The 12,963-nt window shown below is 34.1% G+C and overlaps 1 protein-coding gene and 1 long non-coding RNA gene across 2 annotated transcripts; both read left to right on the top strand.

Annotated features, from left to right (window-relative positions):
* Window positions 1–647: 647 nt before the first annotated feature.
* Window positions 648–4,630, top strand: LOC117627574 (solute carrier family 25 member 44-like). Its single transcript, XM_034359721.1, has 6 exons — window positions 648–958; window positions 1,760–2,141; window positions 2,850–3,046; window positions 3,145–3,286; window positions 3,443–3,602; window positions 4,312–4,630. Exons 1-6 carry the CDS (start codon window positions 888–890, stop codon window positions 4,335–4,337), a joined length of 978 nt encoding a protein of 325 aa, XP_034215612.1. The 5' UTR covers window positions 648–887; the 3' UTR covers window positions 4,338–4,630.
* Window positions 4,631–5,023: 393 nt separating this feature from the next.
* On the top strand, window positions 5,024–5,935 carry LOC117627629. The gene is made up of 3 exons (XR_004585814.1): window positions 5,024–5,344; window positions 5,535–5,641; window positions 5,749–5,935. It is a non-coding gene; the product is annotated as an uncharacterized LOC117627629 (long non-coding RNA).
* Window positions 5,936–12,963: the final 7,028 nt, after the last annotated feature.

Here is a 12,963-nt window from a genome sequence, read left to right as displayed (position 1 = left end):
AAAGACTTTTGTGGAGATTATATATCTTTTTTTTTTGGTAGTATGAAGATTATGCGTGTTATTATTATTTGATTGTTTACTAGTTACGTAGGTGAAAGATATATATTTAATGGAGTTTATTTTTTCAATCGAAATTGGTTTTGGACAAAGGTGTTATTAATATTATCATTGAATTGGGCTCTTACTGTTCATCTCATTCAGTATATTGAGTCCTCATGTTTACACCACCTTACTGGTTTGCTGCATGATTAGTTTGGTCTCCTTAGCCAATTTGAGAATTATATATGTGCTGAAAATGTGCAGGGCTTTTCAGTAATGAAATTAATTTGAACTCTGATTCATGAAAATTAGTAAACAATAACAATGGGAATCAATCTCATTCCTTTGCTAATTCCATATGTTTAGTAAACAGCTTAATGAGAATAATTCTTCCCATACCGATTCAGTAGTTTCCCAATTCCTAAATTCTCTGATTCTTTACTTTCTCAATTACTGATACGTAAACATGACCTTAATGAATTTCATTACAAGTCTCCGATGCTAAACATATTTGGGCTGAAATGAGAAAGCCCATATTGATCAAGGAAAAAAAAAATGCCCATAAGAAGAAGCGTATAGAAAATGTATTTTGGAGAAGGACCCAGAAATTGAAATGGAATGAATTGTTTGTTGGGAAGAAGCGTAATTACACAGTTGCAGGAGAACCCAAAGGAGAGCAGCAGGCAGGCGGTTTAAGCACATAAACTTAGCTGGGAATTCCATTTCTCAAAACACAACTTTCAGTGATAAATTTGTAACTAAAACCTTCTCATCAAACTTGAAACTTGAAAAACAGTGTGTGGAAAAGAAAAGAAGAAACTAGAAAAGATTGGAGAAAAGAAGAAAACATGGCGGTGAAAACTGAGGCTGTGACCGTGCCAGAGTTGGCTCTTGCTGACACTGACATCAACTGGGACAGGTTTCATTCCATTCCTCTCCTTTGCCTTTTTATTTGTTTTGGTTACCTATTTCATTTTCGCCACTCTGTTTTCATTTCTTTCCATGCTTTAAAATGATGTGATTGTTTTAGGCAGAATTTGGAACACTAATTTTTTATGCCCTTTTTCTTTATGGTTTCTTTTTAACTGGGTCTTATTGGGTTAACAGCTGTGTGTATTTACGTGTGTAATGTCCTCTTGTAATGTACAAAGTTTAGCAGATTGTCAATGAGAACCATTGTTGAGTTGAAATTATGTTTGAATGTTAAACAGTTTATGTTAGTCCTGATCAATCATCATACTGTTTTTGGGCAAGTTGCATTACTCATTTTTATGTCAGTTTTTTGCATATTTAAGAACAAATTTCAGTCTAGATGGCTGGAAAGCTGCTGTGGCTGGCCAGCTCTTGTGCTTTACATATTGTCTATAAGCTGTTTCGGTGGTAAAATAAGTCACTTCGTATGAAGTTTTTTTTTTTTTTCTCCTTTGTTTGGTTCGTGCTGAGGTTTGATTTTGCAATCTGTAATTCTTTGCATTGTGCACAGTAAGCCTATGGAAATGACAATGAACTTAGGTAGGATCCTTATTGTACTTAAAAACAAAACACCCAAACCCCCCCTCTTTTCTTCTCGGAAAAAGAGAACCGAACACAACCACGGTCCACAGTCATTTTCTAAATATGTTTCTTTTCCCCAAAGGAGACATTAGGGTATGTTACAATGATATTTTAATATGGATTAGAAGAACTGACCCTCTTTTAAAATTTATTCACCTCAATGTAGGTTGGACAAGACAAGGTTTCATATTATTGGGGCTATTCTCTTCACAGCGCAGTCAGCCTTACTACATCCAACATCAGTTGTAAAGACTAGAATGCAGGTAGCTGGTTCTGGATTCTCTCACATGGGTGGAATATCAGTATTTAGACATATATTAAAGAGTGATGGCATCCCTGGCATATTCAGAGGTTTTGGCACTTCTGCCATTGGATCGTTGCCTGGTAGGGTCTTGGCTTTGACATCACTTGAAGTATCAAAAGATATGATGTTGAAATACATTGAAGATCTAGACATGCCTGAGGCTACGCGTATTGGAATTGCAAATGCAGTGGCGGGCATGTTCTCAAATTTAGTTTCTTGTGTATACTATGTGCCCTTGGATGTGGTAGGTAAACCCTTTTGTTCTCACTTCCTATTATATATGTTTTTGTTTATTAACCAAGACAAGAAATGGTGTATTGGAATACATAAGAAAATGAAATAGCCTGTTTTCAGCTTATGTTCGCATAGCTTTTACTGTTTTTTTGGCTTTAAAACAAATATCCTGGAGATGTTGTCACGAAACTGCTTAACTCTTTATGTTCAACTCTAATATCCTGCAAAACCAAAACCAACAACTTTTGCTTCCCTATGAAAGTAGGTTTGCCGTATGCACCACTTCCACTGTACAGTATTTTACTTAGCACATGAAACCTTCAGTTTCCTTAATTGCTGTTCTCCTACAAGAAATAGTGCATATGATTCCCCATTTGCAAATCAGATGCCATCATGTCATGTGTTGGATGGTTGCTTTATGGCTTAACAGGCTCAAAAGACTCTTACATTTGACCTAATTTTGTAGGCTAATCGAAACACAAAACCTTTTAAGTAACAGTTGTGTATGTAGGATAAGAGTAGAAAACTTGTGATCTTTGATGCTGGGGTTCAGTTCAATATGAGCTTTGAGATTTTACCATGCAATCATTATATTATGTACTCATTATTGTTTTGGCTTTTCATTAATGCTGATAAAGCAGTTCTGTTTTTCAATATTATGTGCTGAATGTACCTGTTGTTATGTCATCTGCACTATACTATACTTGTGCATATTCAGATTTGCCAGAGACTAATGGTTCAAGGACTTCCTGGGACTACATCCTGCAACAGACCATTTGATGTCATACATAAAGTGATAAAGGCTGAAGGTCTTCGTGGTTTATATAGAGGCTTTGGATTAACAGCTGTGACCCAGTCGCCAGCATCTGCACTTTGGTGGGGTGCCTATGGTTCTGCCCAGCACATCATCTGGAGGTGTACATAATTTAATGCTGGTCAGTTTTATTCTAGCAGTTCCAAAACTTCAGCGTAATCTGTTGTCTAATTATCAGACTTCCTTTTTGTTATTGTAGGAGCTTGGGCTATACCGATGATGCAGAGAAGAAACCATCTCATATGGAGATGGTGACAGTTCAGGCTGCAGCAGGCATGATGGCGGGTGCTTGTTCCTCCATTATAACTACTCCCATTGACACAGTCAAGACACGACTTCAGGTAGTTTAGTGCAAAACTGTAAATTTTATAAATGTCCGTTTCTGTTCCATCTCTGCAGCCATTGTTTCTATTACATTTCTACAGTCTTAAATAAGAAATAAGTTATATGCTTTAAAAAAAAGTCATTTGGCTAATTCTTTGATATGTTACTTGAAGGTCATGGATAATTATGGTGTTGGACGACCATCAGTATTGAAGACGGCAAAAGCACTCCTTAAAGAGGATGGATGGCGGGGCTTTTATAGAGGATTTGGTCCACGGTTCTTAAATATGTCACTCTATGGAACTACAATGATCGTTACTTATGAATTAATAAGTAAGTTAGCTTCCAAATTAATTTATTTTTTAATGCTTGCAAATTGAAAGTCTGACCATGGCTGATGAAATTAGGGATTTTGTTCTCTCATTAGGACACTTCATCAACATGGATATGCAACTTGCTTTTTAGCTGTCATTTGCAGTAGTTTCTTAGTTCATGACTTTGAGGCAAACTTCAAATTTTATGTTATTACCTTTATGAATATGGTACATTTTAAAAGATCAACGACGAGCTAGTGGTGTCTTATGTAATAAAAGGGCATTAGAGAGCTTGAAATAAAAGTTTTACACATTCTCATTACGAAGCTATTCTTTATGGGGCAGAGCAGCGATTGGAAAAGGAAAAATTAAAAACAAAGTAGTAGAGAAATATTTGGAAGTGACACCTCTTAATGATAATAACATAAGGAAAACCAATTGAGGTGGTATGAATAAACCACTTGATTCACCAAAACTGTTTCTCTGATATTGGCCCAAGACACATTTGTTTCCCTGACAGAGTTCAGAATTACCTTTCCTATGATTTCTAGATGAGTGGTTGCTTTTCCCTTCTTTTTTTTTTCTTTTTACTTACAAAGATACATCAATAGCATTCTTTCATGTGTGGTCATTTGTCTTGGTATATTGGTTCTGTACAGAATCTATGCTTGTCATTAAACGGGGCCAACTAATTACTGTGTTTTCTATTGTGGTCTCCAATTTATCAGAGAGATTATCTGTAAGGCGAGAATGAAATTTTGAGCTGGAAAAGGTGCAACTTTGCTGTAACATTCGTTTCCTGGAGTAAGAGGAGATTGATTCCGGGTTCTTCCTCCTTTTTTTTGGGGGACAAACAGAGTTGGCCTATTTACAATAGGAAGCCTTATTTTGAAGGGATTCCTTCTCGTTCTCATGTTGTTTCCTTCCCTGTTATATTTGAATGGGAAGGCTGGGTTTCCTTTTGCCCTTTAGCTCTGTAAATATGTATGCCCGTTTTTCATAGTGTGTTTGTCAACTGTATGAATTTGAGTTGGATTTTGGATTTTATGTTCTGCCAATTCAATTAGAGTTTTTTGGGTTTGAATTTCTGCCAATTCAATTGGAATGACAGTCTTGTCTTGTGCTTTAAAACTACTCATGCCACTACCTCTATACAGACCAGAAGCACAAAACTTCTGAAGTATATTTGTAAACCTAGATTGCCTCTGGCTCTGTGACCACATATCTGCCCCGGTTTCCCCATCCCCTCGGTTAGATCCTTCACAACAGACACTACCCAGAACCTCTAGGGGTATGTTTGGTAGGCTTCACTAGACTGGACTGGACTGGACTGGACTGGACTATATAGCACTTGAAAACTATGTTTGGTAAGAGGGTGGACTAACTTAAATGAGATTGTAGAGTCCTAACAGTAAAAAAAGGCATCGCTCGCTCTTCTAATTTAGTGAGGCTGAAACTTGCTTCACAAATTAGCGAGTTCGCAAAATAAAACACGCTAGTCCTCCAACACCGACAACTTTCAACGCCTCTCTCTCGTTTCGTTCAATATCGACTCCTGCTCTTCTTCCAAGCTATACTCAGTTAAGTTTTTCTGGTCTCTCGCTTTGCATTACAATTGAGGTAGGGCTTGCAGTTGCAGAGAGATATAGAAGGAGGTGAACCAAAATATATTATTGGGTTATTGCCTTTCAACGACAACTATATATTTTGGGTGGCTTCAGGCTCTGCCATCGCCGTAGAGATTGAAAGGAGGTTTCTTGGGTAAGTATTTGGTTCTAGCCATCAGCTAAATGAAATTTGAATTTTGAGTCTTAGAATCAGGTCTTGAGCATTTGTATCTGCCATTGCAAGGGCCATGTCAAAATCAGGTCTTGCGATCCCAAGTCCATGGAATGCCAAATCTTCTTATGTTAATTATTGGTGTACATTAGTTTGATTATGGGGGTTTCAGGTGTGGCTAGAGGATGTGGGTGGCAACACTTGGATGTGTTTGCTTGGTTTGCTAAACTCGATGGCAACACTTGGCTTTCATTTTACAAATTTCATTTTGGAGCAGAGGTATGGAAAAAGGCCTGAAGATGAGCTGCCCAAGTTCTGTAATTTTCTGCCTTGTTCTCTTTTTGGGTTGTTTGTGATTGAATGATTTTTTGTCAAATTGCATGCAGTTCCAATTCGTAGAAGTTCCAAAAGGGGAGAAGCTGAAAATAATGAAATCAGAAACAGAGAGAGAAGAAACGAAAAGGGATGGTGAAGAGAGAGGAAGAAAAGAGAGAGGGGAGAGAGGAAAGAAGAAAATGCTTCACTAATTAAATATTAGAATTTATTTGCCTCTTTCCTTAATGAAATAATGAATTGACCAAAAAAAATAAATATTAGAATTTTATTTATTTATAGATTAAAATTTTTAATTATATTTATATATATTAAATATATATTTTTTAGTCCGACACAGTACCAAACATAGGTCTTCACTATTTTTACAATCCAGCTTCTTAGTCCGACGCAAAACCAAACGTAGGTCGGTACTTAATCCAGCTTAAGTCAATCCGAGCTAATCCGAGACAGTCCCAGGATTTAGTCCAGTCCATAACAGTCCGCCGTACCAAACGACCCCCTAATGTTTTAAAAGAGATAGTATAGCCGCGCGGCTAAACCCCTTTTTTTCCTAATTCTTTTTAAAGAAAAGTATAGCCGTGCCGCTGTACTCGGTTTTTTCTTAAAAATTTTTATAAAAAGAGATGTAAAATTCTCATATTGAACATATACGTACGTATTTTTCATATCTAATACACCTATTTCATATTTAATACACATACTTTTGACAACATTTTCAATAATACTCACTCAATTTTTTCTAATTTTTTTTTAAAATAAATAGTATAGCCAAATTAATAGCTATAAAAGCATAAACTAATGAACCTAGATGGTCCTTTTATCGTAAATGTATTCATAAAATAGTATAGCCGCGCGGCTATACTCGGTTTTTAATTCTTTTTACAGAAATCGTATGGCCGTCCGGCTATACTCGGGTTTTCCCCCTTTTTTCAGAAAAGAAACAATACAGCCGTTCGGCTATACCCTGTTTTTAATTTTTTGTTACAAAAATAGTGCAGCAGTGAGTCCATACTCAGTTTTCTCGTAATTTTTTTTTGAAAAAAAGCAAACATACAATACTCCTATTGAACATGTACGTACGTATTTTTCATATTTAATACACATTTTTTTTACAAAATGTTCAATAATACACACAAAATTAACAGATTATACACATATTATTGGATACAAATAATATATATATATATTAAAATATTATATAGTGTATCTATAAAGAAATAGTACAGCCGGGAGGCTATACTCGGTTTTTGTAATTTTTTTTCCAAAAAGAAATAATATAGCCGTTCGGCCATACTTGGGTTTTACCGAATTTTCTTAAAAAAACTGTACAACTGTTCGGCTATACGCTGTTAAATTTTTTTTTTTTATATAAAAGAAATAGTTTAGATGTCCGACTATACTCTGTTTTCCCCTAATTTTTTAAAATTGGCAAACATACAATACTTGTATTGAATATGTACGTACATATTTTTCATATTTTATACACGTATTGTTTACAAAATGTTCAATAATATACATAACAACTCATTATTTTTTTAATTCTAAAACAAAAAAAGATAAAACAATATATTTTTAAAAAAATAAATGTGATAGATTGCATTTAGTTGAGGTCAAAACGCCGTAAGCCATAGATGCCAATACAAATAAAAATAACCATATAATAGTTAGTATAAATATGAAAGCACAATAACTACAAGTGGTTAATTCTAATATGGAAGAGTCTACTCGCAACCACAAACATATTAACACTTGGGCTAGAGCTTGAATTTTTTTGGTAGTCTATTTAAAATAAGCCCAAACCTTTATGTAGAAATAAGCCCCCTTGAAGCATATAGGAAATAGTAAACATGTAATCCATAACCTATATAAATTTGACTAGAAGCAGACATCAGAATTTTTCTTATAGCCACCCAAAACACCATATTTGAACCTTGAGAGCCTAGAAGAAATAGCTCTCCCCCTATAAAAAAAAATTGTATCAACCTATCTTCAATGGGTTCTTCAATCTCGGTAGGTTTCTCTTTAAAAAAAAATATATATGTATATATATATATATATTCAATTTCCGATTTTAATTGTTGTTGTTAAGTTTTTTATTATTTAGGGTTTGGGTGAAAATTTTGGGGGAATATTGTAAGTTTTATTTTTGCAACTTGAATGATTAATTAGCATATATGATTTTTGGTGTCTATTATTTATTGTTAGGATATCATGCCACATGATAATAATAAACTGACAAAGAGAGGAAAAACTATTTATTCATTCTTCAAAAAAAGTGGTAATGATAATAATGATACACATTCTGCATTTAATGTTGATACTTCAATTCCTGATGAACTTACTCAACTAATTTATCATCATCGTGATTCGCGTCTTTGTACAACAGCTATTTAAAAATGTCTAGAACACTCAAAAATACGTATTTTTATTTTTCTATAATACATTCATATATTTGATATTTGAAAACCACAAAATGTTGTTTCCTTTTACCGACTTACGCAAAAACAAAAAAGACGAACATTCCACAGCACATAATTCAAGATTGAATATACATAACAATAGGAGTGATGTTAAGTATCCGTTTGACATTGCTTATTTTGGGTGATAAGTGATTTTTTTAATAAATTTTGGGAAGTCCAGTCTGTTTGGTAAACTATGAGAAAATCACTTATTGTTAAAAATTGCTATGAGAGAAAACTATAAATAAAAGCAGCTAATGAGGTGCTTTCATTTTCTGATTATGCAAGAATTAGTTTCGAAGAGGCGCTGGATTTAATGATTATGTGTCAATCATTTTCTGATTATGCGGGAATCAGTATCAACAATATTTTTAACAAAAAGTTTACCGAACATCAAATTACTTTATCTCATAGTTGATTATTCTCACAACAAATCTGACAGTGATTATTTTTATAGCGCAGCAATGCCAGACTGGCCCTAAATCTTTTTTTTTTAATTGGAAGATTCTGATCTGTTTCGTTAGAAAATAAGGCATATTCCAATCCCATGTGTGTCACTCAAAATTATTATTTTTAAAATTTTTTTTTTTAATAATTATTATACGAATTTTGAGAGCCTCTTAAAAGAATTGGACCTGGGCTTTTTTTTGTGTGTGTGTGTGTGTGTGTGAGACACAGACCTTGGGCTTTTCATTTGCCTTCTGAGAGAGGAACATTGGGTTTGGGCAAGTCATATTGTGACAATTTCAACTGGGTTAAAATAGATTGCAACCATTAGTGTGCCGGCAGCAGAGGACCAAAATCACAAGGGATAAAACTATACGAAATTATATTTGCACTCAAGGATATACTTCAGACATCCATGTCCTAAATTTCTAATCCAGAGTTTTCCATTTTCCCATTTTTATTCACTTTTAACATTACGTATGATGTGGAATTCGTTGCATGACAAAGATCAATCAAGAAATTATACAAAATAATATTTATTAATTGGAAATCATACAAACAGGAAGACATATCCTTGTGGAATTTCATCCAGATCAAGTACTCAACTTTTAAAAACATAAAAGGAACAGTGATGCAGTCTAATATATCTCTTCTTCTTCTTCTCTCTCTCTCTCTCTCTCTCTCTCTCTCTCTCTCTCTCTCTCTCTCTCAACATTAATATTAATTATAGAAGTGATGGCAAAATATGACTACAAGGCCTGAGGCCAAATAGATGACAGATGCAGTACATTTAAACCAGAGAGGAAAAGGGATTGTAATGGAAATGAAGAAGGCGGTGACTCCGAAAAATATCCCAAAGAAATGGAAGAGATGAAGTGTTATTCTTGGACATTTGGAGTGCTGAACAAATTTGCTTACCATGATGCACGCAAAGGCGAGTAGGACTGCCAGTCCGAGAAAGAAAAAGCTTAGAGGGAGCTTGCTGGGGCGAACTTGGGTGTGTATGAGAGCCATGGCAACTCCGGTTGACAAGCAATACACCACAACAATCTTTGCCCAATCCAAGTTCCTAGCTGCTGCTGCTGGAGCTTGAGCTTCTATGTCACCGGGCTCATCAAGACGGCTCACAATGAGTATTATTTTCTGGAGCAGTAAATGGAAAGAGGCCTTTAGGGACTGATAATAATAATAAAAAGAAGCAGTGCAAGTATTGCTCATTTTTTCTGCATGCAATACCTCCGGATGAAGGTGAAACCGAAGATGAGTGACTTGGTCTAGCTAGCTTGAGAGTTCAATGGAAAATATTGGGGCAAATTAAGGGTTATATGCGCGCCAGGGTATGTGCACAAACGCCAAAATATGGCACACAATCTCCAAGTTATGATACGCACACAAAACTCCAATCGGCATCATCAATCAAAAGCTACTTTTGATTTGGTATTCATATCAAAAGGCAGAGTTGAAACTTAAAAAAAGTCATCAAGTCCTTTCCTTCCCCCTTCTTCACTTAAAAGCAGTCCTATAGTGGCTATGTTGTATATGTGACGTGATTTGCGTTACTCAACATTTCCTATAATGGAAAGGTTATTTTACAACTGACAAGTTTTTTTTATAGACTTGCGCTTGAATATTCACATACTTCACGTGGGCTTGAATGGATTTCATTACAAGTATCCGATACTAAACAATGTTTGGGCTGATATGAGAAAGCCCATCTTGATCAAGGAAAAAAAAAGCCCATAAGAAGAAGCGTATACAAAATGTGTTTTGGAGAAGGACCCAGAAATTGAAATGGAATGAATTGTTTGTTGGGAAGAAGTGTAATTACACTGTTGCAGGAGAACCCAGAGGAGAGCAGCAGGCAGGCGGTTTAAGCACGTAAACTTAGCTGGGAATTCCATCTCTCAAAACACAACTTTGATCGATAAACTTGTAACTAAAACATTCTCTTCAAACTTGAAACTTGAAAAACAGTGTGTGGAAAAGAAAAGAAAAAAACTAGAAAAGACTGGAGGGAAGAAGAAAAATGACGGTGAAAACTGAGGCTGTGACCGTGCCAGAGTTGGCTCTTGCTGACACTGACATCAACTGGGACAGGTTTCATTCCATTCCTTTCTTTTGCCTTTTTCTTTGTTTTGGTTCCCCATTTCATTTTCACCACTCTGTTTTCATTTCTTTCCATGCTTTAAAATGATATGATTGTTTTAGGCAGAATTTGGAACACTAATTTTTTATGCCCTTTTTCTTTATGGTTTCTTTTTAACTGGGTCTTACTGGGTTAACAGCTGTGTGTATTTACGTGTGTAATGTCCTCTTGTAATGTACAAAGTTTAGCAGATTGTCAATGAGAACCATTGTTGAGTTGAAATTATGTTTGAATGTTAAACAGTTTATGTTAGTCCTGATTAATCATCATACTGTTTTTGGGCAAGTTGCATTACTCATTTTTATGTCAGTTTATTGCATATTTAAGAACAAATTTCAGTCTAGATGGCTGGATTCAAAGTTGCTGTGGCTGGCCAGCTCTTGTGATTTACATATTGTCTATAAGCTGTTTCGGTGGTAAAATAAGTCACTTTGTATGAAGTTTTTTTTTTTCTCCTTTGTTTGGTTCGTGCTGAGGTTTGATTTTGCAATCTGTAATTCTTTGCATTGTGCACAGTAAGCCTAATGAACTTAGGTAGGATCCTTATTGTACTTAAAACAAGACACCCAAAACCCCCCTCTTTTCTTCTCGGAAAAAGAGTACCGAACACAACCACGGTCCACAGTCATTTTCTAAATATGTTTCTTTTCCCCAAAGGAGACATTAGGGTTTTACCGTATTTTCTTTAAAAAATGTACACTTGTGCGGCTATACGCTGTTTAAATTTATTATTTTAAAAGAAATAGTACAGCCGTCTGGCTATACTATGTTTTTCCCTAATTTTTTTTAAATGGCAAACATACAATACTTGTATTGAACATGTACGTACATATTTTTCATATTTAATACACGTATTTGTTACAAAATGTTCAATAGTATACACAAAATTCACATGTTATACTCATATTATTGAATACAAATAATATATAGTGCCCGAACTTTTAATTTGTACTTTGCCAAAATTTTGCAAAAAGAAAACATGAACGTATTTTATTCGTATAGTTGAGCGGCTATACCAAATTAATATCTATAAAGTATAAACTAATACAACTAGGAGGGTCCTTTTATCTTAATTTTTTTTTATTAAATAGTCTAGCCGTGTGGCTATACCTAGTTTTAAAATTCTTTTATAGAAATCGTATGGCCGTGCTGCTATACTCGGTTTTTTCAATTTTTTTTTTAAAACAAAGAAATAGTACAGCCGTCAGGCTATACTTTGTTTTTAATTTTTTGTAAAAAAATTGTACCATCGTGAAGCTATACTCGGTTTTTTCCTAATTTTTTATGAAGCAAACTTACAATACTTGTATTGAACATGTATGTATATATTTTACATATTGAATACGCGTATTGTTTACAAAATATTTAATAATACACCCAAAATTCACATATTATACACATATTATTGAATACAAATAATATACATTAAAATATTTTATTGTGGCTGAACTTTTAACTTGTAATTTGCCAAAATTTTGCAGAAATAAAACATGTATGTATTTTATTCATATAACCACATGCTATGCCAAATTAATATCTATAACGTATAAACTAATGCAACTAGGAGGGTCTTTTTTTATCTTTCTTTTTTTTATTAAATTGTATAGCCGCACGACTATACCCGGTTTTTATATTCTTTTTATATAAACAGTATAGCCGGGCGGATATACGAGATTTTTAAAATTTTTTTATAAAGAAATAGTATAGCTGAACGGCTATACTCAGTTTTTTCCTAATTTTTAAAAAATAGTACAGCTCAAATATTTATAAAAAAAAAATTGTACAGCCCTCAGGCTATACTTGGTTTTTTACTAATTTTTTAAATAGCAAACATACAATACTCATATTAAACATGTACGTATGTATTTCTCATATTTAATACACATATTTTTTTATAAAATATTCAATAATACTCACAAAATTCACGTAATATACACATATTATTAATTACAAATAATAAATATTAAAATGTTATATAGTGGCCGAACTTCTAATTTGTAATTTGCCAAAATTTTGCCCAAACAAACATGTACGTTTTTATTCGTATAGTCGCGCAGCGATACAAAATTAATACCTATAAAGTATAAACTAATGCAACTAGGAGGGTCCTTTTTTCTTAATTTTTTTTAAAAAAGAAATAGTATAGCTGGACTGCTATACTCGGTTTTTAAAATTGTTTTTAAAAGAAATAGTATAGCCACGCGGCTATAATT

The sequence above is a fragment of the Prunus dulcis genome, chromosome 1 (assembly GCF_902201215.1).
Source record: "Prunus dulcis chromosome 1, ALMONDv2, whole genome shotgun sequence".
Classification (NCBI taxonomy): domain Eukaryota; kingdom Viridiplantae; phylum Streptophyta; class Magnoliopsida; order Rosales; family Rosaceae; genus Prunus; species Prunus dulcis.
The sequence above is the reverse complement of the archived record's forward strand: the minus strand, read 5'-3'. Positions and strand labels throughout refer to the sequence as shown.